The 24,891-nt window shown below is 45.1% G+C and overlaps 1 protein-coding gene across 2 annotated transcripts in view; it reads left to right on the top strand.

The window, feature by feature from the left end:
* Positions 1-19,589, top strand: part of ARID2 (AT-rich interaction domain 2) — a 147,618-nt gene extending 128,029 nt beyond the window's left edge. For both annotated transcript variants that reach the window (XR_011379108.1, XM_051850994.2), the window contains 5 exons: positions 10,028-10,166; positions 10,258-10,343; positions 11,522-11,645; positions 11,742-11,833; positions 18,032-19,589. Coding sequence is in view for 1 of the 2 variants with exons in the window: in XM_051850994.2 (XP_051706954.1) it covers positions 10,028-10,166; positions 10,258-10,343; positions 11,522-11,645; positions 11,742-11,833; positions 18,032-18,176 (586 nt within the window). In the remaining variant the exon portion in view is untranslated. The remainder of the gene's footprint in view (positions 1-10,027; positions 10,167-10,257; positions 10,344-11,521; positions 11,646-11,741; positions 11,834-18,031) is intronic.
* The last annotated feature ends 5,302 nt before the right edge of the window (positions 19,590-24,891 follow it).

The following is a 24,891-nucleotide window of genomic DNA, read 5'->3' on the forward strand; positions in this document are numbered from 1 at the left end:
CTTGGTGTTAGGGGCATATGCCTTCAGGATTGTTACATCTTATTGGAGAATTTATCTCTGTAGGATTATGTTGTTCACTCTTTATCCTTGATAAATTTCCTTACTCTGAAGTTCCCTTATCTGAAATTAATATAGACACTGCAGCTTCCCTTTTGAAAAAACATATCCATAAGCAATTATACATAATTGTGACTACTGTGTATTGTTTTGATGTAATGTTCAAATCATAGTAAACAAATTACCAAAAAAAAGTTATTTTTTATGGTAAATACATTCAAAATTCTTTCTTATGGCTTTTTTTTTTTTTTCAAGAAAAATCTATAGTACATTATCATTATGTGAAGTCACCCTGCTGTGCAGTAGAACACCAAGCTTCTCACTCCTGCCTGACTATAACTGACCTGTCCGGACCCCCCTCCCCCCCCCCCCCCGCCCTTCTTTTCTCAACCTCTAGAAACCACTATTCTACTCTCAAATTCTTTGGAAACAGTTTTTTGGTTTTGTTTTTTTAGTGTCCATGTGAGTGATATCAGATGGCATTTGTCTTTCTTAGTGTCTGGCTTATTTTACTTAAAATAATGACCTCTAGTTCTGTCCTCTAGTTCTATCCATGTTGTTATAGATAACAGAATGCCATCCTGTTTTATGAATAGCATAGGTACTGACCCCTTCCTTACCATTGTGTCTGTGGGTTGTCCAAGTTTCTAGGCACTTGGGTTGTTTGCATTTTTCAGTTATTCTGAATAGTACTATGATAAAGATTGGATGCAGGCATCTTTTTGACCCAGTCATTTCCCTTGGCTGTGTACCCGCTAATGGGATTTCTGAGTCAAGTGGTAGTTCTGTTTTTATCTTTTTGAGGAACCTTCACACCGTGTTCCACAATGGTGTACCCTAATTTTCATTTCCATCAGAAACGTGCAAGGGTCTCTTTCTTCCAAATTATGTGAGCGCTGGTTGTCTTTTTGATAAGAGCCCATCTTTAACTAGGCTGGCATGATATCTCGTCATGGTTTTGATTTTCATTTCCCTGACGATATTCAGTTAGAGCATCTCTTCATATATCTGTTGGCTTGGCCTTTTGAGTGCCTTCATTTGAGAAATGTCTGTTTAAATGTATTGCCCTTCAGAAAAACTAGATGATTTATTTGGGTTTTTTGTTAGGTTGCTTGAGCTCCTTCTACATTATGGTTGTTGAACCCTTGTCATACGTGTTCCGTGCACGTATTTTCTCCAGTTCTGTTTCGGTAGGCTATCGTCATTCTTTCGGTTGTGTCTTTTGCTGTGCAGAACTTTTTAGTTTGATGAAATCCCTTATGTCTTTTTTTGCTTTTCTTTCCTGTGCTTTTGAGATCTGATGTAAGAAAAATCCTTGAATGTTCCAGTGTTCAGAAGAATTTCCCCTCATTTTCTCCTAGTAATTTCATAGTTTTAGATCTTAATTTTGGTCTTTGATCCATTTTGAGTTGATTTTTTGTGATAGTGAGAGAGAGGGATCCAGACTGATTTTCTGCATTTGGATATCTAGTTTCCCAGCACCACTTATTAAACTCTGTGCTTCTCCTGTGCATCTTCTGAGCACCTTCGACAAAGGTGATTGTTGGGAGCAGGCTGACTTCCAGTGTCTCTGTGCTGTCCAGTTGGTCTCTGTGTCTCTCTTTCTGCCAATACCAGGCTGTTTTAGTACCTGCAGCCTTGTAGTATATTTGTTACTTTTTGCTCAAGACTTCTTTGGTTATTTTTTGGTGGTTATTTGTGGTTGCATACAAATTTTAGTAGCATTTTTTTCTACTTCTGTGAAAAATGTCATTGGTAATTTGGTAGGGATTATTTTGAGTAGTATGGACATTTTAACAAATTGATTATTCCAATTATGGACACGTGGGATGTGTTTCCATTTCTCTGCATGCTTTTCAGTTTCTTTCATCAGTATTTTTTAAAAGATCTTTTCCCCCTTTGATTAAAGTTATTCCTGGAGTGAGTTTTTTGTTTGTTTGCTTTGTGGTAGCTATTGGAAACAAGATTGCTTTTTTGATGTTTTTCTGTGAGTTCACCATTATAACAATGCTACTGATTTTTGTATGTAGACTTTGTATCGTGCAGCTTTCCTAAATTCATTTATTAATTCTAATAGTTTTGTCATATGGTTTTTGGGATTTTGCATGAAATTGTGTCCTCTGCAAACAGTGACCATTTGACTCCCTCCTATCCCATTTCGATGCCTGCTATTTCTCCTGCTAAGTGCTCTGGCTGGGATTTCCGGTGCTGTGTTGATTAAATTATGAAGGTGGTCATCTTTGTTGAGAAGCCCTTAGATTTTCCCTTCATTATGATGTTAGCCATTGGCTTGTTCTGTGGTCCTTACTGTGATGGGTATGCTCCTTCCGAGCTGCATTTCTTTCATTTTATCAGGAGAGATGCTGAGTTTTGTTACATGTCTGTCTGAGATGTCCTGGAGCGTATGCTAAAATTAGTATTTTGGGTTCTCGTCTCAAGCTTAGAGAAGGATTCTAAACTTACATATAAACAAGACAGGCAGCATGGTAAAGCTCAGGATTTATTTGGGGAAGGGAAGGAAATGCACAGGAATGTGAGGCTTTGTTTAAGGGAGAGGGAGTCCGAAAGATGAACCAGCTCCACACCAGGCAGAGGACAGAGCGAGGGCCACCAGGAAGGGGGTCAGGAGGAGGCAGAGACAGAAGGGCCGGGGCCCTGCAGAAAGGGCAGTGCGTGCTGGACAGTGGGCGGGCCCTGGCACGCCACACCTCTACTTCCAAAAGGAAAGCGCTTCCGTGGCGTGACTGGCAGGTGGCTGTGCACAGGTGCCATCAGGTGGGGGCGGGGGCGTGGTTTCCAGCTCTGGAGTCTCATCAGTCCAGTCCTGCCTGCCTGACCGCTGTATCAGTTGTTCTCCTTCATTCTGTGGTATTGCATCTACTGACTGCTGAGTCAGTCCTGCGTCTCCAGGATGAATCTCTGATTGTGCTGAGTCATCTTTTTAGTTTGCTGTGGCATACAGTTTGATCTGTGGTTTGGTGTGATTGATTTTGGGAAATTCTCACATACTCTTCAAGTAGTTCTTAGGTTCTTTGTCTAGCATTTCTGTTACATGTATTTTATATTTTGTAGTTGTCCCTCACTTTTCTTGGATTTCCTGTTCTTTTTTCCCTTCTTTTTTCTCTCTTTTTTCCATTTGAGACATTTCACCCAGTCTTGCAGTGATCCCGTCATTTTTTCCTTGATCTCTGTAGTTTTCTTCTGATTTGCAGCACCTCCACATCTGCTTCTGTTGCCCATGTTGCCCCCTTTGTCTGTGAGCACCTTTGTACGTCACCAGCCCGGCAGTCCCGCGTGCACTCGGCATCTGAGTCAGGCTCTGAGGGCTCTTCTCTCCTGTTGTGCATGTTTGCTTTTGCTTTCAATATTTAGGTATGCCTTGCTTTGTCGGAAGTTGGACATACTTCACTTAGGAACCAAGGAAAAAAGAACTTTGAGTGTGAGGTGTTGTTTTGACCTGCCTAGGATTTAGGCTGTGTTTAATGTTCGGTGCAGCTGTAGGTGCCGAGGCTTCAGTTTCTTTAGGATTATTTTTAAACCCCTTTTAAGTGTGGTGAGTCCCGCAGCTGTCCCAGTTCGCGGCCTGTGCTGCAGGAACCCTGCACATGAGGTAGGAAGACAGCAGGGGTGCCATCCTCCCGATCCCTGGATGAGGTCACGCTCTTCCACAGGCCTGTGGTGAAGGCTGCCCCTTCTGTAAGGAGAGTTCCTCAGCCCTTGTAAGTCTAGAGGGGGCTCAGGTGCTCCAGTCTCTCTCCCCTAGGGTCCCTGAGGCAGGCCTTTGTGAAGGAGCCTAGTTGAAAATGGCTGCTCCTCCCCACCCCCAGTGGAGGATGGCCCAAGTGCTTGGGCCCTGCACCCGCATGGGAGACCAGGAGAAGCTCCTGGCTTCAGATGGGCGCAGCGCCAGCCGTAGCGGCCATTTGGGGGGTGAACCAACAGAAAGGAAGACCTTTCTCTCTGTCTCTCTCTCTAACTCTGCATGTCAAAAATAAAATAAAATAAAAATTTTAAATGGCTGCCCCTGCCTTCCCCTCTTAGAGGCACTAGGGCATTTTCCTCTCACATTCACCAGGAGAACATGGGGTTGCTGCAGGTAAAACGCACATGACTGTGAGATGAGAGACTGGTTCCTCAGCCTGTCAGCTCTCAAGGGAGTCCACAGTAGGCCTGCAACAACGAAATACTATTTGAGTGTTCCTGCAGAGTTACTGACTTGAGCAGTTCTGTGTGTCCCTGTCTCCCCCTTTTCCGTGGAGTTCTCAGAGGGACCTCCAGATTGCCAGCCCTTCTTCAGCATTTTTCCTTGTTTGTATACATCAGGAAACACAGGTTAACAGAGTTTATACTTCAAATAAGTAAATGCTCAGTGATTCCATTTTGTATTTGCCTTCCCCACAAGTTCCATTTGAGCAAAGAGAGGACTTGATGCCCCGGGATAGTCCCGAGTGTGTCCTCCACCGCTCACGCTGGTCGTAGGACGCTCTGAGTGGCGTTGAGCAGGGTGGTTTGGCAGTCCCCGCTTGCCTTTAGCCCTGTGGTTTCTGCTTTCTGTTTTATGTATGCAGTTGTAAGTAATATTTTGTTTGAAAAGACATTTGTTTCAAATGTCTGGGATTGTAACAGACATTTGGAGAGAATTTTTTGCTACAAGGTCGCTTCTCATCTATGTCTACTTAATCACTGCTATGAAATGTGAAAATTATCTCCCACTGAGGTAAATATGATCTAGAATGTGTTTATGTTTATAAGTGACATCATGAAAGGCAACTGCAGGAACGTAGAGGCTCTCACACTTACTCTGAACAGACCAATCCAGTGTGGACGCTGTGCTGTGAACCCAGACTTTCACTTGCTCTCAGTGTCATTGATGAATTCTCTGACCGCCCAGGAGTCTGCCCAAGTCATATCAAGGTTCCTGTTCAACCTTCTACATTGCAGTTGCTTCTAGAGATTCTGTCACAAGGTCTAATTAACTCCTACACAAGCAAGAATAATATTTCAGAATATTGGTTAGTCTGAAAGGAAGTGACATAAAACAATGACAGACATCAGCTTTTGTTGTATTTTGCAAATGATTAAAACTTCAGGCAGCTACATTTGTGTTTTCGATAGGGATGCTTCTTACAGATACATCATCCACACTTCCTAGTAATTATGTGATATTCTCCAGTGATTGCTCTTTCAGAATGACAGAGTCAGTTTACAAATACTGAAAAAATTTTCAAATATTTAACAACAGATGGTAGTTTTATATATAGTTATTAAAATATATGTTAAACATTGCATTTTATATTGCTTTGCCAGACATTAAGAAGATGGGACTCCTATGTCTTAAGAAAGTAGTTGGACCCAAGAAAAAGTATTAGTTCTGGTTTTGTTTTTTTAAAGATGCGTTTATGTATTTGAAAAGCAGAGACAGAGAGAGATCTTCCATCCACTGGTTCACTCCCCAAATGGCCGCAACGGGGAGAGCTGGGCTGTTCTGGAGCCTGGAGCTTCTCCTGGGTCTCCCAGATGGGTGCAGGGTCCAAAGCACTTGGGCCATGCTCCACTGCTTTCCCAGGCCCATTAGGAGCGAGGTGGATCAGAAGTGGAGCAGCTGGGACACGAACCAGCACCCACTGGGGTGCGAGCACCTCAGGAAGGCTTAACTTACTACACTACAGCATCAGCTCCTATTTTTCTTTTTGTTAGAGTAACATACACATGTTTATGCCCGAGCCTGAGGTTCAGCAGATGAAGAAGAGAGGAGTATTTGTGAAGGAACACAAGAGAATCCAGTATGTGAGTAGAGGAGTTTGCCCTGGAATAACAGGCCTCTTTGGCTAAGATCCAAAGGCAAATGGGTGAACACCAGAAGATTTAATAACAAAGAAAAAGTCAGAGGTGATAACGGAATAAACTTATTCTTTCAGTGTTAAACTTTTTTTCCAGAGACGTAAAGGTAAGACAGTTGTCTCTGAATTCTCTGATTTACATTGACACACAGGAGGGAAAGGTCAGAACTAGTATGGACGCTTAGTATGTAACCAGAGTTGATCGTAGTGCACTTTCTGTGGGGAACGTTTTCGGGAGCAGAAATGCATGGGGGAACCGGATGGCCCTGAGCCGTGCTGGGCAGTGCTGAGACAGTGTGGGCAGGAGGCACAGGGCAAAGACCCGAGGCTGCCGCCCAGTGATTACTCTTCCCACTGCCGGCAAGGGCAGCAGCTCTGTGTGTGGCCTGCGGTTCACTGGATAGTTTTAGGCACACGTGTTGTCCATGGGAGTCTCACATCACCAGGAAAACTCAATTCCCCAACAAACACAAAGTTTCAGAGAAGCGCCTTTTGCCGAGAGCTGCTACTGCTTGTTGTGCACGTCAGATGGACGCCATTCACATTGTGTGTGTCATAAATTACGTGTGATTAAAATAGATTTTCTGGGGAGGAGGAGTTAAGTGTCTTAAGAAAGAACATTCTTTTACTTTGTATAGATGTCATTGTGTCAACATGGTTCAGTCACAGTTCTGTTAAAAATGCATACAGGGGCCGGCGCCGTGGCTCACTCGGCTAATCCTCCACCTTGCAGCGCCGGCACACCGGGTTCTAGTCCCGGTCGGGGCGCCAGATTCTGTCCTGGTTGCCCCTCTTCCAGGCCAGCTCTCTGCTGTGGCCGGGAGTGCAGTGGAGGATGGCCCAGTGCTTGGGCCCTGCACCCCATGGGAGACCAGGATAAGTACCTGGCTCCTGCCATCGGATCAGCGCGGTGCGCTGGCCACGGCGGCCATTGCAGGGTGAACCAACGGCAAAGGAAGACCTTTCTCTCTGTCTCTTTCTCTCACTGTCCACTCTGCCTATCAAAAAATTTTTTTAAAAAAATGCATACAGGGAGAGCGTGTTTCAAGAAAATACACCAAAATGATAGCAGTCTGCACACGTGGGTCACAAGGAATTCTCATTTTTGTTTGGTGCTCTTTTGGTTTTTGCAGGCTCCCGTAAATGAATTCGTTGGTGATTTCAGGGGGTGGGGTGGGTTACTGTTGGCAAGATGGTGATGAGGATGTGTTGCTAGATGTGGCCTTGTCAAATCCCAGAATATTTTCAAGAGAAGACTTAGTATCTGCTTACTTTGTGTTTCTTCATAGTTTAGTTCTACATTAGTTAAGCTGTTTTTAAAGACCCAGATTTTTTGAAACTCATGGATTTGGAGTCCTTAACCGTTTTTTGTCCTCATGTGCTCATGTCAGCCAGTTTCATTCACGTAATAGAACTTCACTGTGAACCAGTACCGTAAGACCAGGGTAGTCAAATCAGTGGAGAAAAAAAACTGGGGAAGAAGGATGGTAGATTAGAGAGAAGCAGTGCTGTGTGGAAGGCAGGCAGAGTGAGGAGCCCTAACAGCAGTAGCTGCATGTGTTTCGGAATTAAAACTGAGCTAGCCTGTGGCTTGTAACTTACGTATTGTAAATAACCCTGATTACTTTTACATATTGTAAAGAGGTTTAAAAATAGAAATTTTGATCAGAGATGTAGTGCATTTGGATTTTGGGGTGTGTGTGCAAAGGCTTTATGTAGTCACGCATACTGAACAGAGACCCGTTCTGTGACATGTATCCTCATGTGATTTGGTCGTGCAGACGTCATAGGTCGCCCTACTCCATCCTGGGTGATTTGGCCTAATCCATCCCTTGGCTGGAGTGTGTGTGTGTGTGTGTGTGTGTGTGTCTGACTGTATACTGGAAAGCTTATCCCTGCCCCCCATCAGCTGTATGGATTGTGTTTCTGTAAGTAAGTGGCAAAACCTGACTCCACACCTCAGCTCTGTGTGTGTGTGTGTGTGTGTGTGTGTGTATATATGGATTACCATATTGGTCCTAGGGCCACAATGAACAAAAAAAGCTGAAGTCAACCACCAGAGAAAATGATGCCATTGAGAGACCTTGTAAGCACAGGATGCATGAGGCCACTGCTGGTGTAGCACAGTAAATGTTTTCTTCATAAGTAGCTACTGATAAACCAGTAACATAGTTGGCTGTCATCAGTATGTGCGGTGTGTTTATGTGACTAACACACAAGCGTGAGTAAGGCACTGTGCTACAGCATTACTGGGAGGTAGGAATTCCTGAACTCCACTGTCACCTTAGGGGACCACTGTCAGATGCAACGGGACTTCAGTTAATGGTTTAATGGTATCTAAGTGAACTCTTAAAATCCATTAAGAGGGATGAGTATTTGGTGTAGCAGCTCAGCCACCGTTGGGGCACCGGCCTCCCATACAAGGCTGCCTGGGTTTCAGTCACACTTCCCTTCCCCGTTCCAGTTTCCAGCTGACGCACACCTGGGAGACCAGGAATGATGGCTCAAGTACTTAGGTCCTTGCTACCCACATAGGAAACCCAGATGGAGTTCCTGGCTCCTGGCTTCAACCTGGCCCAGCTCTCCCTGTTGTGGGTATTTGGAATGTGAATCAGCAGATAGGAGATATGTCTCTGTTTCTCTCCATCGCTCCCTGTGCTTTCAAAACAGGGTCAATCAGAAGGTGTCCACGTGGCAGGTACCAGTCTAGACAAGTTACAGCACAATTCTACATTTGTTCTTGCCACCCGTGTGGACACTGGGGAGGGGACCAGTCGAGGGATGTCGTCTTCCCTCCCTTTCTCTGCCTCTCAAATAAATTTTTAAAAATTCTTTGATGTATGTACTGATGACTTTAGTTTCACAATAAGCTTCTGGTAGGTATTTAGATAAATATGAAATGGCAATGAAATATATAACCTATAATGATTTTTGCCAACATCTTATAATTCAGTATTTAATTACATTTTCATTTTAAAAATCTTAAAAGCAGTCATAAATATTAATTTGCAATGTTAGATATATGCTGCACATTGAAAGCCAGTTCATATGAAGAGACATGTTTGTATGACAGCACTAAAAAAATGGAACTCTCAGACATCTTTTCCATGAATTTCAGAAAGACACTAATTGGACAAATATGTGAGTTCTATTAGCACATTCTGATATATTCTTTGCTTTGTGGATTACATTACATTCTTTGTCAGCTCCATTCTAGAACATGCCTTCAGTTCTTTCCTGTGTCCTTTGTCATCGACCCGTTCAGACATTGCATTGTTAGGCCCTGGTATTACTTAGAGTATGACGCTGACGAGCTGAGAAACATGGCTTCTTAAACACACACAGACGTAGAAGAATGCACTTGAGTGAAAAGCCACATAGGAAAAAATGTGTAGAATTTAAATTGTTGGATTAAATATGCTAAAGTTGTTGATATATACTATGAAATGAGCAGAATACAGTAGAGAATGATATTTGTTTAGAATTTAATGTTCTGGAGTGTTTTAAAATGGTATTTCATTTACTTTAAAGAAATTCTTAGCCAATCTTCATTGAAGGTAGGGATTTAGGAATACAGGACCTTAAAAACTTCAGTTACTAGAAGTGTTCCATACAGTGGAATGACTCAACTTGGAAGAATAAGCTAAACTTTCAAAAGTGAAGTGAGAGAATGGCTTGCTTACTTTGTTGTACATTGATCCATAATATTAATGATAGTAGGCTTTCTATTTTAAAGAATACCTAGGTCCAGCATTCTGGCATAGTGGTTAAAAGCTGCTGCCTGCAATGCTGGCATCCCATATAGGCGCCGGTTTGAGTCCCAGCCGCTCCATTCCTGATTCAGCTCCCTGCTAATGGGTTTGGCAAAGCAGTGGAAGATGGCCCCTGTACCCACCTGGGAGACCCAGAGGAAGCTCCAGGCTTCTCATCACTGCAGCCTGTGGCACAGCCCTAGAGGTTGTGGCCATCTGGCGAGTGAACCAGAGAATGGAAGGCCTGTCTCCCTCCCTCTGCCCCTTTCTCTCCCTCCCTCCCTCCTCCTCTCCCTCTCTGTAAATCTGCCTTTCAAATAAATTTTAAAAAATTTATCAGAAATTTGTCAGAAATGTCTACATGTTTATGTTTTGCAGGTGGTTTCAGACACCCTCCCAGGTTTTCTACCACGCAGCCACTGAACATGGAGGAAAAGACGTGTATCCAGGGCAGTGTCTCTGGGAAGGCTGTGAGCCTTTCCAGCGACAGAGGTTTTCTTTTATTACCCACTTGCAGGTACACTTTGTTCATGCTCTTTGGTCAGTAACTGATTTGGTTGCATTAAAGATCTTGATGTGAATTCTCTTACTTCCTTTATCTCTAAAAGGATAAGCACTGTTCAAAGGATGCCCTGCTTGCAGGATTAAAACAAGATGAACCAGGACAAGCGGGAAGTCAAAAATCTTCTACCAAGTAAGGAAAACAAGTTTACTTCTGTTACAGAAAGCAGCACTAGGAAGCTAGGGAAAGCACAGCAACAGGGCAAACAGCTTCACCTACTGAGACCCACAAAACCTGGTCTGGTCCCACGCTCCCACAATCAACTACACGGCCCTGCTCACCTTGTCAGCTTCTTGAAGCAATGATGTCTGTGGTGGCTGGGTCATGTGACCTGCAGGGTGTCTTGTAGCTCTGACACTTTGTCACTGTGTCAGCAGAAGTCAAAACAGATGACAGATGAGAAATGCTTTGCGAATTGGAAGTTCCAGTATGGTTCTTTGTCATTTAAGAGGGTATTACATAGATACGTAATACCTCCCTCCTATGTGAACACACATACGTACTTATTTGTAATGTAAAGGCTGCTTTCACGTTATATGATGGAATACTCAGAATTAGTTTATTTACAAAGAAAAGTACCAGGCGCATCCTCAGTTTACAGATGTGAAAGGACCTCTTGGCAGTCACACAGCCCTTGGATCGTCAGCAGCAGGGCTTCTCCATGGCCAGCCAGGGCTCCTGCTGCCACTGCCTCCCCAAGCCCAGCACATGGGGATCAGGTTTTCATCCTGGCCAGAGAAATGTGCAGAGGTGTATCTCCGCAGTCCCTCATTCTATGTCTTGCATAAAAAACAACAGAGCTATACTGAAATTATTAAGTAACAATGAAAAATAAGTTTACGTAAAAAAGTAATGGTGTGAAATACAGTGTTTGGCATAATTTCATGAGATTATATTGGTTTATCTTTTCCTTAAGTGATAATATTCTTTTAGGTACTATTTAAAAATAATTTTCAACCCACATTGTAGACTATCTTATTCTTTAAGAACCATTTTCCTTTCCAAATGTGAGAGCTCTCCAGCTCCCGTACGGAGTTGGACTTCATCTTGACTGTGGTCCAGCACAGTCACTCTAAAGCTGGACCTCCCTGAGACGTGTTTCCTTGAAAACCCGTATTGTGGAAAGTACGACTTGAGACTTCACGTTAGGACTGAGCGCCTCCTGTCCTAGCCTGATGCAGCGCGTAAACGCCAGTGCTGTACAGTGGGGCCTGTTGTTCACCCTGTGCCCAGTACTTCGAAGTAACCACTGCGTCAGGTGCTAGCCCGTGCGCACTGTCGGGTTCACAGTCTCTCTCTGCTCCTCTCAGGCAGCCGGCTGTGGGGGGCACGAGCTCTACCCCTCGAGCCCAGAAGGCCATTGTGAATCACCCCAGCGCGGCCCTGATGGCCCTGAGGAGGGGATCGAGGAACCTTGTCTTTCGAGACTTTACAGTAAGCATGCCTTGAAAGCCTTTTCTTTGAAGGTGTGAGCCCCCTGTGATTTAGATCTTTATTCTTTCTTTCTTTATATTTTCCTTTCTTTTTAAGGATGAAAAAGAGGGACCAATAACTAAACACATCCGACTAACAGCTGCCTTAATATTAAAAAATATTGGTAAATACTCAGAATGTGGTCGCAGGTGAGTAATGTTTTCATAGCCAACGTGAGTCTTAACTATTTTAACATAACAAGTTTATAAAATTAGGTACTTGTCTTCTATTTGACTGTTTTTCTCATCAGTTTTGCAAAAGCTTCCACAAGCTCAGGTCAAGTTAAGGGCACCATGATCTCTTAAAAGCTAAAAATAAATAGGAGTTGAAACAACCAAAAGATGGCCTTTTAACTTGCTCAATTTTTGTTGATTCTTATTTTTTTATGATCTATTTATTGATTGAAAAGGCAGAGTTAGAGAGCGAGATCTTCTATCCACTGGTTCACTCCCCAAATGGTCACAATGGCCAAGGCTGGGCCAGGCCAAAATTAGGAGCCCCGAACTCCATCCAGTTCTTCCACGTGGGCCGTCTTCTGCTGCTTTCCCAGGAGCATTAGCAGGGAGCTGAATTGGAAGTGGAGCAGCCAGGACTCGAACTGGTATCCAAATGGGATGCCGGCACTGCCGGCGCTGCAGGCAGCAGCTAACCTACTGTGCCACAACAGCAGCAACTCAACTTGTTTTATTGAATTAAATTTCTTACTGGCCACAGAATTTGGATTAAAAAGTAGCTCCAGTACAGGAAATTTAGGAGCTTATTGGGGGAAAAGGTTTGGATTATGTGTATCAGAATCAAATTCAGTTTGACAGTTGACATTTAATGTGCCCATCAAAGTAGATATTGCTAAGATTCCGTAGAATATCTTGAAATTTTAAAGCAGGAGAAAATTTAGGATTTTGTACATGTACAGAAATTAGGAGTGACTCGTTGATCCTTGTTTGGAAAGCAAGTGTAGTGTCCTGCTGGACCTGTCTCCCATGAGGACACCTTTTCTCGTGTCTCCTCCCCTTCTCCAGCTAACTGGTTGCAGCTCCTTCCCGAAATGGTAGCCTCAGCTGCATCCTGCAGCTCTCATCTCTCCTCTCCCATACTGCTAATTCCATCCCCTAAATATATCTTGGATCTTCGTTAGTTCTTCCAGGCATTCCTACCTGTACCTTGTTATAGATCTTTTATATTTCTTGCAATAACCTTTAAGCTGGGTTTTCTAACCTTAAAATAGTGGTATTAATCATAAAAGAGAAAAATGAATTTGATTATCTCAACTTTCTAAAGTTTATTACAGATAAATAAAATTTGAAGTATTTGCAATGACCACAGTTACTTGTTTAGTGTATTTGGTATTTAGAAACGAAGAAGAAAAATTGTTAATATCTAAGGAAAGATTTCTTGAAAGAAATTTAAAAGTTGAGTGTGCATCAGAATACCCAGGTCTTGCTGTGTTATCCACAACACGATTTCTTCCTACTTTTCTCACTTTATTTCTGTCCTCACTCCTTGTTTTTGCTTCATTGCCTTCATTTCAGCCCAAGCGAGCTGCCTTGCAGCCTGATGCTGGGCTTGTCCAGGCCACACCTGTGCCCGAGTCAGGGCTTGGGTCGCATTCGGTTTTGCTGCCTTAGTAACCCTTCTCTGTCCCTCTGGGGCCACCTCTGCTGTAAGAACATTCAGTCTGTTTTGTCAGTTTTTCTTGAATCTTTCCCCCATTGAGTCACATGCAGATGTCTTCTCTCATTAATCTTGGTAGCAGCCTGAACCTAGCACAGTGCACCACAGATACCTCAAGGATTGTCTCTGCCTCCTGCCTGTCCCTTGAGACCCACCTCCAGGGTTGCCGCCTCCTCTCTTCATCAGTGCCCTGCCTGCAGCCTGGGGCACGGCAGGTGTTCCCTTCTCCCTGAGCACTGTTAGGTCCCCAGTTCAGAAAGTGTCGCCACCTCAGTGAGCTTTGTGAAGGTGGAGGTTGGGGATGTCCTCTTTGTATCTCTAGTGGCTAGAAGTGTTGAGAATTACAGTAGTCACTCAGTATCTGATGAGCGGGTGCAGGCAAAAAGCATCACAGTGACTCCGTTTCTCCCAGAGTTCCTACCTGGAATTTTTGTAAGACACTGGAACTCTAAAATAATTTTTTAACTTTGTCATGGCCTTTTCTTCACATTCATGGGCTTAGAGCAGAGCCTCTTTGTCTAGGTTTAATTAGCTGTTGAACCAGATGTTTTCAGCTTCCTATTTTTTCTTTGTTTTCTTTTTTTCTTTACATCATCCAGATATCTTCTTGTATATAGTGGAACCCTGAGAACTGGAAACAGCTCATTAAATTCTTTCCATTCATTTCCCAGTCCTGGTTGGAATCTCTCCTGCCTGGGGTTCTTCATGGGCAGGATGCTGACAGTCTGGTAAAACCTGTGTGTCTGATACCAGAGTACGGGGCAGCAGAAGGCACTCTGCTGGCACTGCCCGCCTCTCCAGGAGAGCAAGGCAGAGTGTGATCTGGGTCCAAAGCAGACTCAAATTTTCAGTAAGAAAACTGCAGGATAAGGAAAATTCAAGGAAGCGAATCCTCATGCCCACAGTACAGTGTCCTGAAGAGTATGAAAAGTCACCAGTTTTTTTGGTTTGAAATTCAGAATCTGGTGGTTTGAATCTTGTAAGATGTTTAAATCCAGTTGACCTTCTGATGGAGCTTTATCTCTGGAAAGTGTGACCTGTGTTGCCACTTGTATCTCTTCTCAATTTAACACATGGGTCTTATTTAAAAACCAAACTGTACTTTTCTGTTTGTAAGGAACAACTCAGAAAAGAACGTGGGGAAATTAGGAATTACCTTAACCAAGAAGGTGGAAGATTTGTGCTATAAAAGATTGCTGGAAAAATGTATTGAAGAATGTATTTTTTTATAAGTGGAAAGATATCCTGTTTTCATGGGTCACAAAACTTAATTTAGGTATGAGGACAGTACTACCAAAGTACTCTGTAAATACCATACAACCTCCATCAAAATCCTAATGGTTTTTGCAGAACTCCACCTTAAAATTCATATGCAGTCTAAAAGGAACAGAATAGCAAAATCATTCTTGGGGTGGAGGGGAGTTGGCAGATTCACACTTCCCAATTTCAAAAACTTACTACAAAGCTGCAGTAACCTAAACAGTTTGGTATCAGCATGGCAGACATAGACCAATGGAACAGGAGAGAGGGCCCAGAAACAAACCCTCACCTGTGTGATCAGAGAGCTCTCAGTGAGGGGGCCAAATCCGCACTCTTTTCATCAGATGGTGTTGGGAAAAGTGATCTACACACAGAAGGATGAGGATGAGCCCTTGCCTAATTACACTGTATGTAAAACCCAGCTCAAATCGGACCAAAGATCTAAGCATATGAGATAAAGCTCAGGGAAGTCTTGAATGTTGGTAGGATGTGACACCAAAGGCACAGGCAGCAAAAAAACAAATAAATCAAGGAATGCTGTCAGTCAAATAAAAAATCAACCCATGGTATAAAGAAAATAACTAAATCATATCTGATAAAATATTAATATCTAGAATATAGAGAGAAGCCACATGGCAGTTCATCTGACAGTTCCACTTTGGGTATATACACTTTTTTTTTTTTTTTTTTTTTTTTTTGACAGGCAGAGTGGACAGTGAGAGAGAGAGACAGAGAGAATAGGTCTTCCTTTGCCGTGGGTTCACCTCCAATGGCCGCCACGGCTGGTGTGCTGCGGCCGGCGCACCACGCTGATCCAATGGCAGGAGCCAGGTACTTATCCTGGTCTCCCATGGGGTGCAGGGCCCAAGCACTCGGGCCATCCTCCACTGCACTCCCTGGCCACAGCAGAGAGCTGGCCTGGAAGAGGGGCAACCGGGACAGAATCCGGCACCTCAACCAGGACTAGAACCTGGTGTGCCGGCGCCGCAAGGCGGAGGATTAGCCTAGTGAGCCACAGTGCTGGCCACAAAGTTTTAAAAGTAGAAGACAGTTGAATGGGTCTTCCTACATTAATACTGACAGCAGCAGTAGTTCTAGCTGCAGAAGTTGGAGGGAAGGCAACTTGGGAGGGTCCACTGACAAATGGAGAGAACAGTGCCCGCCTTGGAGGCCTGCAAACCGGGCACAGATGTCTCAAGGACTGTGTGCAAAGCAAGCAAGGCCGGGTGTCCTGTGACCCCACTCAGAGTGGAGCTCTAGTCTCCAGGGGCTGGGGGGATGGGCGTTCCTGGTGAACAGGTGAGGAGGTCCGCTGTGCAGAGGGGTGCAGTGCCGGGCATGCTCTGCTGCTGAACTGCACAGGAGGAAAAAATGGCCAAAACATACATTTTGTTAGGTATGTCTTATCACAACAGATAAAAAAAAAAGCTGCAACGCAGGAATTTGGGGAAAATGGGCAACGATGGCTAATGAGTTTTGGATTTCTTTTTAGGATGATGAGAATATATTTAAAAATGAGTGAACTGTATACATGTTAGATGGATGAAGTGTATGGTATTTAATTATATCTCAAAGCTCTTATAAAAATACATTTTAAAAAACTGTATCATAAAGCTTATAACCAAATACAGCGCTCTTTCTGCCTCCAAAGTAGTGAGCCTTCAGCCACTTTAGCTTAATTTTCTGGTATTTGCTGCCGTGTTCCTAAACAATATGCCTTGTTACTCCTCAAGACTCCCTTTGTAAAGCCCTCCCCATAGTGTTCTGACATGACAGTCTGATGCAGTCACACAGCAGACTGCTTGGTGCTAACCCAAGTGCTGTACTGTCACGTCTCTCTGCCTTGCTCCTTGTTGCTCTTTCCATTCATTTCCATCAGTATCTTTGGAATTCCTCAGGTAAGCTGTCCAAACGCTCGAATGTGCTCACTGAGCCTGTGTCAGGTTTCCATTGTTGCAGTGCACCCACCCTCCTGGGAACCTGCCCTTCTGCAGTGTCAGCAGCATGCTGGCGAGGCCTGCCACCCAGGAATTCCTCTCTCGGCGTTCCCTCCTCTGCCATAACTTAAGAACCTGTGTGTCTGAAAATGCCTCGTTCCACCCTTACTCTTGAAAACTCTCGAGTGAGAAACAGTTTTCCTTTACAAGTCTGGGTGTGGCCCCAGTGTCTTCTGGACCTTAGCTTATCTGTTGAGAACTCCAGCGACATTGTAGTTCCCTCTCCTGGGACCACGTCTGCTCTGATCTCCTCAAGTTTCATGGGGATGGTGGTGTGGGCATTTCATTGTAGTGTATCCCTTCTGCCTGGAGAGGTGTATCTTACGTAATGGGAAGTTTTCTTGTGTGTTCTTTTCTCTTGTAGCTTTCATTATTTATCTTTTCAGTTTCTGGAAATTTCCTTGACTTTATCACTGCATCTATTCAATTTTTAATTCCCTTGTGTAAAAGTCTAGCTCTTTGTTAGTTGTTGCCATTTTACAACTTCTTTTTGTACGTTGGGTCAACGATCTTGGCATTTTCTAATGATTTATTTTCATTTTATTTGAAAGGCAGAAACAGAGACCTTCCGTCCACTGGTGCACTGCCCAAATGCCCCCAGCAGAGGGCTGAGCCAAGAGCTGAGACCCCAGTCCAGGTTTCCCACAATGCTGGCAGGGACCCAGCTCCTTTCACATTAGTTGTCTACTCCTTTGCTTTGCCATGGTAAAAGTGACTGTAGTTCCACTGTGTTTTGCATCTATAATTTCAGTTTTCATGGTTCATATCAATGCTGGCTTTTTTGCCCCTAATCTTTTAATAGTTTTCACATATAAGGCAAACTCGAAATCATTTTGTAGTTAAAATCCATGTATCTGTCTCCTTGCTTATGCCGTTCATGTTCTTATAACATGAGCTCAATCAGACTTGCTCCACCCTGCCAATCCTGTCTGCTTTTCACAACGTGTGTGAGCTCAGTGTCACTCCTTCTTCGCAAGGTCACACACTCACTTCTGTAATCTCTCATCTCTGTGACAAAGCACGTGAGTGTTGCGATTCGGGGACCGGGAACATCTGTGGTTCTGCATTTTTAGAAAGCAGCTGCTGTAATGGAGTAAGTCAAGCTAGATGGAGTCACTTTTCATCCTGTGAAACTCGGCCCGTGGTGTGAACTTTGATTTTATTCCTCTCCAGCTGTTCTCTGTCACATGAATCTTCCGAAAGCATGAATGAAGACAGGGATGCCGTGCAGGCTTCCTTAGATGGGAAGGCAGCACGGGGAAGACGCTGAGGGGCCCTGGCCACTTCCTTTATGCTGCACTGATGTGGCCTGGGTGTGCAGCTAAGCAGTTTCTGTTCTAGCTCCTAAACTCGTAAAACTTTGGATCAGGAATCTTCACTGTTACCTTGAGACTGATGACTTTCTGTATTTCTTTCCAGATTACTAAAGAGACATGAAAACAACCTGTCAGTACTTGCTATAAGTAACATGGAAGCTTCCTCCACCCTTGCCAAATGCCTTTATGAACTGAACTTCACAGTTCAGAGCAAAGAACAAGAACAAGACTCAGAAATGCTGCAGTGAAACAGAATTCCACTTCGAGTGGGGACTGCAAGTCAGATACATTTCACACACTGTTACTGAAGAAAGCACCAAGTCTTAATGGAACAGAGACCATGGAATGAATTATTTTATCTCCTCCCTTGATGTTGAGAGGAAGTTCGTATTCTGATCTTTGAGCGAATCCCTTTTGTTCTCTGTTTGAAAAAAATCTAAAAAGAAAAAAACTGCTGTGGGATTGTCAATCAGCTCATCTGCAGGATGCCTCTCAGACCTGAAGTCCTGATGGGAACCGGTATGATCAGAATTCAGTACCATCCACATTGGAGTAGACATGGGATCTTGTAAAATCTTCACGAGCAGATGAAATAGAAGCATTAAATATTTTTATCTATATCCAAAAAGGAGCACATTTTTATATTTACTAAACAGTTTAAGCTGGTTTGAATAATTAAAAAGTTTCAGCACACTTATACCCCCTGGTCTCAGAGGGGGCCACCAATATCTAGCTATGGATTGTGTGTTTTGTTTAGAAATCAGTAGCTTGGTTTTCTTACTTGAGCCAATATATTTTCACTTATTTATTATCATAAAAATTTACCAGTCTGAATAGATCTTGTAAATATTTGTGAATAGAAGGAACACCTTTCATGCCGCTGCAGCCACTGGAGATACATTCTGTGGTGTCCTAGAAGCATTACCGATAGGTTCTCACGTTTTCTAGACTTCTGTCAATTGTAAGTAATTGTGATATATTCTGCGCAGTGGACGAATGTTCTTCAATCTTTGTAAATACTTCTGCAAGGTACTGATGCTGTAAAGTCAGACAGTTTTGTGGGACTGTGATTTTTTTTTCTTTTTGTATTATACACCTTGTAGAACTCATTTTGCTGGCTGAAAAGAGTATGGAGTAATATATCTCATGTCATTTTTGTAGAAGAAAAACTCTTTGAAGGTATTTTTTGGTTTTTCCCTAACATGTATCCACTGTAAGCGTTTGTCATGTTTAAGCTCAGAGCTTGGACAGAAATTTTTGTATTTGTAAATTGGTTTGAATACATGGGATTTTATACAGGCGCTCTCCTGTGCTGTAAATGCATTCTGTGCAGTACACTTTCTCCACTCCTTTTCTATCTTCCTAGAGGTGGGGTTTATTGTCTAATTCTCCATTCTTAATACTGTACCACATTCCTGCTCAGATACTGCTCACTTCCCCAAATTGTCTTTCTCCCTCCCAGCGTGAAATGTACCCATTTATAACTGCCTATTGCCTGTTCTATTAGCATCCAAAAATGTGGAAGGCCTCCCAACCACGATTTCTGCTGTGTCCTTAGGATGTGCAGTTAAAAAAAATATAGACCTAACAGTTTCTGTTATAGAATGGCTTTATTTACTTTGGTGACTGTTTATAGTTTTTAAATAAAAGACTGAACATTTTCTTGAGTCCTTCATTTCTGAGTATGCTAAGCTATTTTTTAAAAACCTATAAAGAATCCTAAGTTGAGCTGAAGGCGAGGCCCAAACGGTCACCTACCTATTGTTTCTGTTGAGTGTTAGGGAGCAGAGGAGGGAGGTCCTCTACATGACACATTTGCATGAAATACATGGGAGATGGCCCTGAGGTTGATTTCTGTGTCCTGTAATGCAAAGCAAACCCAAATAATAGCCTGAGTGGTGCCGTTAGTGCTGAATATGCGCTTTTTATAAATTATTGGATACTGCACACTTGCCTGAAATCTTATTGATACTGTGTTTCTTCAGAACCACAGTATAAAACAAATCTTCAAACTGAGTATGGGGGCAGATTCTTTGAGTGAAAGGACATGCAAATTTTTAAATTTTGGATTCGATTGATATCGAATACTCTGATTTCTCCCTGAAGGGGGTTCCTGGCACTGCACCCTGCCAGTTCTAAAATGATCGCTTTGAGAAACCTCACGCAACATCAGTCAGGATTATCTCCCGGCACTGTGAGGCTTGCACTGACATCAGGTGGGGGGTGGGGTGGGGGGGCTTCCTAGTCACTTACTATCCAAAAATTCTTGATTTTTCTGAAGTAATTTTGTGTCCTATCAATGTTTGTCTCTTTATTTCCAAAATAAGAAACTGCAACCGTAGTTAAATCAGCAAAGAGCAAAGGCTCCTCCAAGCTTAGACAAAATGATTTTCATAGTCACCATCTTCCACCTCACTGAACTGCACGCTGTAGCTCCAGCTTTTGTGCTGTAATGTGTAAATTACATCTGTAGTCCCTTGAAGCGTTGGTCTCAGCAGAGAACTTTCTAAATGTATTTTGACCGAATGAAACCGATTTACGGCTTCCCTCTCGAGTGTCTCCTCTCACGGCGGAGAGAACCATCCAGAGAGAGAACGCGGACTGCCTGGGGACGGGACGGAAGTGCTCTTGCGCAGTGAGTGCGGCACGACCCTCACTCATGAAAAGGTGCTCCTCGCTACACAGAAACTTGCTGATTTCCAGTATTGTTATTTTTGTCTAAAATTCTGTAAATACACGCTTTAATGTTATCTTTGAAAAATCTATGTAAATAATATAGTCTACAACATAGAGACTGTACAATTCTGTGTTATATATGTGCCTAGTGCTCTGTTGGCACTCAATAAATTTTAAGTAACAAAATTGATAATCATATAGCAAAAGGCATATTTTTCTTCCAGGCTTGAGACAGGATGTGACTATATACTAATGAGACTCGGTGATCCAAGCCACACATGAAAATTCGTCTCATTACTTTATAGTCATGCTGTGTATGTTTTTTTAACCATAAGATGACAATAAAAATGATTTTTTAAACGAGTGTTTTGGATAATGACTTCTGTCCTGACCTCGGCCACTGTGACTGACTAAGCACTCACCACCACACGGGGAGCACGCAAGCTGCCCAGGGCTGGGAGCAGAGCCGCGGCCCAGCCACAGGCACTGGACTCTACCAAACGCGAAGTGAAAAGCAAACATTCGGCCATCTATTCCAAGGGAATTTAGCTCATCCACGTCGTGCACAGCAGACAGGTGCCCCACCCAGTGACAGCCCGGCTAGGGCGAACGCCCTCTGCTACGCGGAGCCCTGTACCTCTCACTGTGCTGTGTCCTCTCTTGGCCCAGGCCTGCACTGCGTAGGAACACGAAGTTTGGAGGCACCGCGTCACCCGCTTAGGTAGCAGATCTGAGGTGGCACTTAAACAGTTAAGAGACGGTCACTGTTCGTTCACATCCTGGCTCCTATGGATTTACAATCCACAGTGGATGTTTATTCAAAAAAATGCCCAGCCTTTAAACTTTAGTGTGTGGTTACGACGACCTTGCTGTACTCGCCTCGTAGTCCTTACGAGGTACTCGAGGAGCTAAGCCTCCCTGGCATCTGCTGCATCTCACCCACCCCAACCCTGCGGTCACTGGTCGCTTTCTTGATTCCCCCTCCGGTGCTAGTGACAGATTTGAATATTTTCTTTTTCCGCAAGTATTTGACGTGCTACACAATTCAGGATTTTGTGCAGCTCTGGGCGTGTGGCTGTCTCAGGAGGTCCCTTACTGAGGGCCACTGGGCCATTCCCACACTTCAGATCCCATGTCCCACTGGTGGTTAGTGTCTGCCTCACTCCTCACAGTAGCGCCACAGCGGACGGTCTGGCCGGCACGTGCGTCCTCACTAGAAGGGACTGGAGCGCATGCCTTCCTTGGGAGTGCACACACAGCCCTGGGGTTGAGGGCCCACATCCCTGTCCGCCACACTGCTACTATGTGCCGCTTTTGCTTTTCGTCCTTACCAAGGTTTTCCCTAATTTCTCAGGTTTCCCAAATATTTCGTTAATTTGGCATCCCTTAAGTTCTGAGAGCACAAAAAACTTCTGGGAATCCCTTTAACAGATATTTTGAAGAGCAGAGTTTGTTTACAGTAAGTTGCCACCAGTTGCTATCATCTGGGTGTACCGTTGGAACAAGCACCTGCCAACTGGGGCCAGTCAGAGAAGGAAGAGTGCCTTTGGTGAGAATGACACAGCGGCTAGGAACCTCTACGCCCCCACGGCCAGCAGTCCAGGCTGGAGCTGGAGTTGACCACGTGCGAGGTGAAGGCTCTGAACACTCCACTCCCACACAGCACACGGAATGCACAAAAACAAGACTTGTCAGGATTCCCAGGTGTAGAACGAGACAGATGTGGGTGGAGACGGCCCAGGCACCAGGTAAGGCAGACGTAAGACAGTGCTTCGCCCCACTGGGACTGCTGACGTGCGGACAAGGAGTGGGAGGTCTGCCTTTCACTCAGCAGTGACCGTCTGAACTAGAACGCACATACCAGAGTGCATAATGCAGAGATTATGATAGCAAAACCCCATGCTCTGCTCCAACCACAAACCAGGAGGCCCCTGGACTCTCGCCCCAGCCACCCTCCCCACATCGATGCCCGCTTTCTTGCTTTGCACAAGAGCCACCTCCTTCCCAGCTTCTCTATTTTTACCGAGGTAGCCCTCTACACACTCTAGTTCTATTACTCGGCTGTATTTTGCCTGTTACTTTTCACTTAGCTGGCCTGAAATTTACCTGCGTCGTCAGCAGGAGCAGTGTTTCCCTTGTTTTCACTGACACGTTGTTCCTCATGGAGGCCGGAGCGCGCTCGCCCTCATCTCCTAGGGCACACGGCCTTGTGCTCCTGTCAGGCATTCACGTACAGCTAAGGACAGTGTCTCACAGCCGACCGCGACAATGTGAACACCGTGACTAGTCCGTTCATGCTGGCTGCCAGGGGCACCCAGGGCAGCAGTGGGGGGCGGGCAGAGGAGTGGCTCACCTTCAGCCCGGCACAGCCGGTGATCCTGCAGCAGCTGTGTGGTCAGGACGCCGTACGTCTGCTCACAACATGGCTAGCAGGAATTGGTGCAATGCTTGGAGGAAGGTCTTAGCTAATAGCAGTTAACTTCAGTGGCCAATTCACAAGTAGTCTGAGGATGAACTAACGGAGATGGGACAGTTCGCGGCATGACTGCTACGTCTTGACAGGTGCTCACACTGCCAGAGGCTGAGTGAGTTGGGTACTTGCTGGGGCCCGGGTGCTTCCACCACACAGGGAAATCCAGAGGGGCACACCACGTGATGAGGGGGGAGAGCAGTGACGCGGCCGAGGGCCTGGCTCTGCCGCAGCCCGAGTGACCTAACTACCCCGTGCTCGTGTTTCCAGGTGTGGAAGTTAGTAAGAGGCCCTACCTCTCAGGTGGACAGAAATGTGAAGACAACAGAGTAAATTCTGGGCACAGTCCTCAGCAGAGCTGCAGAAACCACGCTGCCAGCTATCAGCTGGGACGGAAGTGGCAGTGCTGTGTGCTAGCCCATCAGGTACACCCGCCTTCCCCACAGCTGGTACCTCGAGGGCAGCAGTCAGAATCCAGACGAAGCCAGAGCAGGCAGAGCGCCCGCGTGTTCTGGGGCCAGCTGTGACGAGCCGTGTCACACACAGAGGATCTAAAACAGTCACAGCGGTTTGCTCCTTGGCTGCACATTACAGTCCACCTGGAGAGATTTAAAATATCCCACCCCCAGGGACATTATCTGTTGGGGGTAGAGGGGCTGTGCACTGCCTTTCTGATACTTCTCTGACCTTAACGAGGCAGCTAGACTGGAAACCATGCAGCTGCGTCATCCTTGTCCACGGAGACAGGAAGCAAAGCAAGTCCCTCCCTCCCCGGGGAGGGGTTCCAAAACATTCACAACTCAGAGCAGCCCGGAGCACAGGTAGCTCAAGTTCACAGGAAACATACTCAAGGTCACAAAGCTGGGCCTCTTCCAGACCCTGCTGACCACGGGAGGCCAATGATCACAGAAGGACTGGGGAGTGTGTCCAGCTCGCTGAGGTTAGGGACGCCCACTTTCTTCTCAGCCCATGAGGCCAGTGGAGAGACCAGCACCAGCACGGCAGGACAGTGCCGACAACTGCCAGGACCTGAAAGGGGCCACCAGACTCTAGCGTCAGACGAGCGCTCAGGACAACTCAGGCCTGCCCTCCCAAGCCCTTAAAAAGTTATCAGTTCAATAAAATTTAAGACATTGATGTTTAGCATGTAGGGTAACTACAAGTCAAACGCCTGCTCAGCAGCTGCTCTGCAGACACACTGGAACCCCAACCCCCTCCCCTGCTTAGGGCCTTGTCCCACGAGGCACGCCCGCCTCCCCACAGGCCCTCCGCGACCATCCCCTGGTCCTGCTGACACAGCTGCGTCCTGCAGCACCTGGAGCTCTGCCCCTGTGCACTCTACAGCTCCTGGGAGGTGGAACAGCACGGCTGCTCCTCTCTGAAGAGCGTGACCCCAGCTGTGTACTCCAGAGTCTGACATGGATGTATGTGGGCAGAACTTGCCAGCTGAAACCACTGAGAGGCTAAGTGCTAACACAGCTGGGAACTGAAGGAGCCGCATCTCCCTGCAGAGCAAGACTTGGTAAAGAGGAAAGGTGAAGGTTGGAGAGAAGTGAGAACAAAGAACTCATTAAACATGTGTCACGAAAAACACAGGAAGCACCAATGAGAAGTCAAAGACGAGGGGGCCCAGTTAGACACAGTAACCAACACCCCTTCCTCATGCCACTCCTTGGCCAGAAAATCAATTTGCACATCAAACTTGAGGCACCCTGGTAAGCCAGGAGTCACCTTATGAACACGGAACCCAGCAAGGAGGCCACAACCACGCAGGGTATAGAGGCCCAGCAACCCCCAGATCTGCATTTGGACTCACT

Source organism: Oryctolagus cuniculus, chromosome 9 (assembly GCF_964237555.1).
Source record: "Oryctolagus cuniculus chromosome 9, mOryCun1.1, whole genome shotgun sequence".
Classification (NCBI taxonomy): domain Eukaryota; kingdom Metazoa; phylum Chordata; class Mammalia; order Lagomorpha; family Leporidae; genus Oryctolagus; species Oryctolagus cuniculus.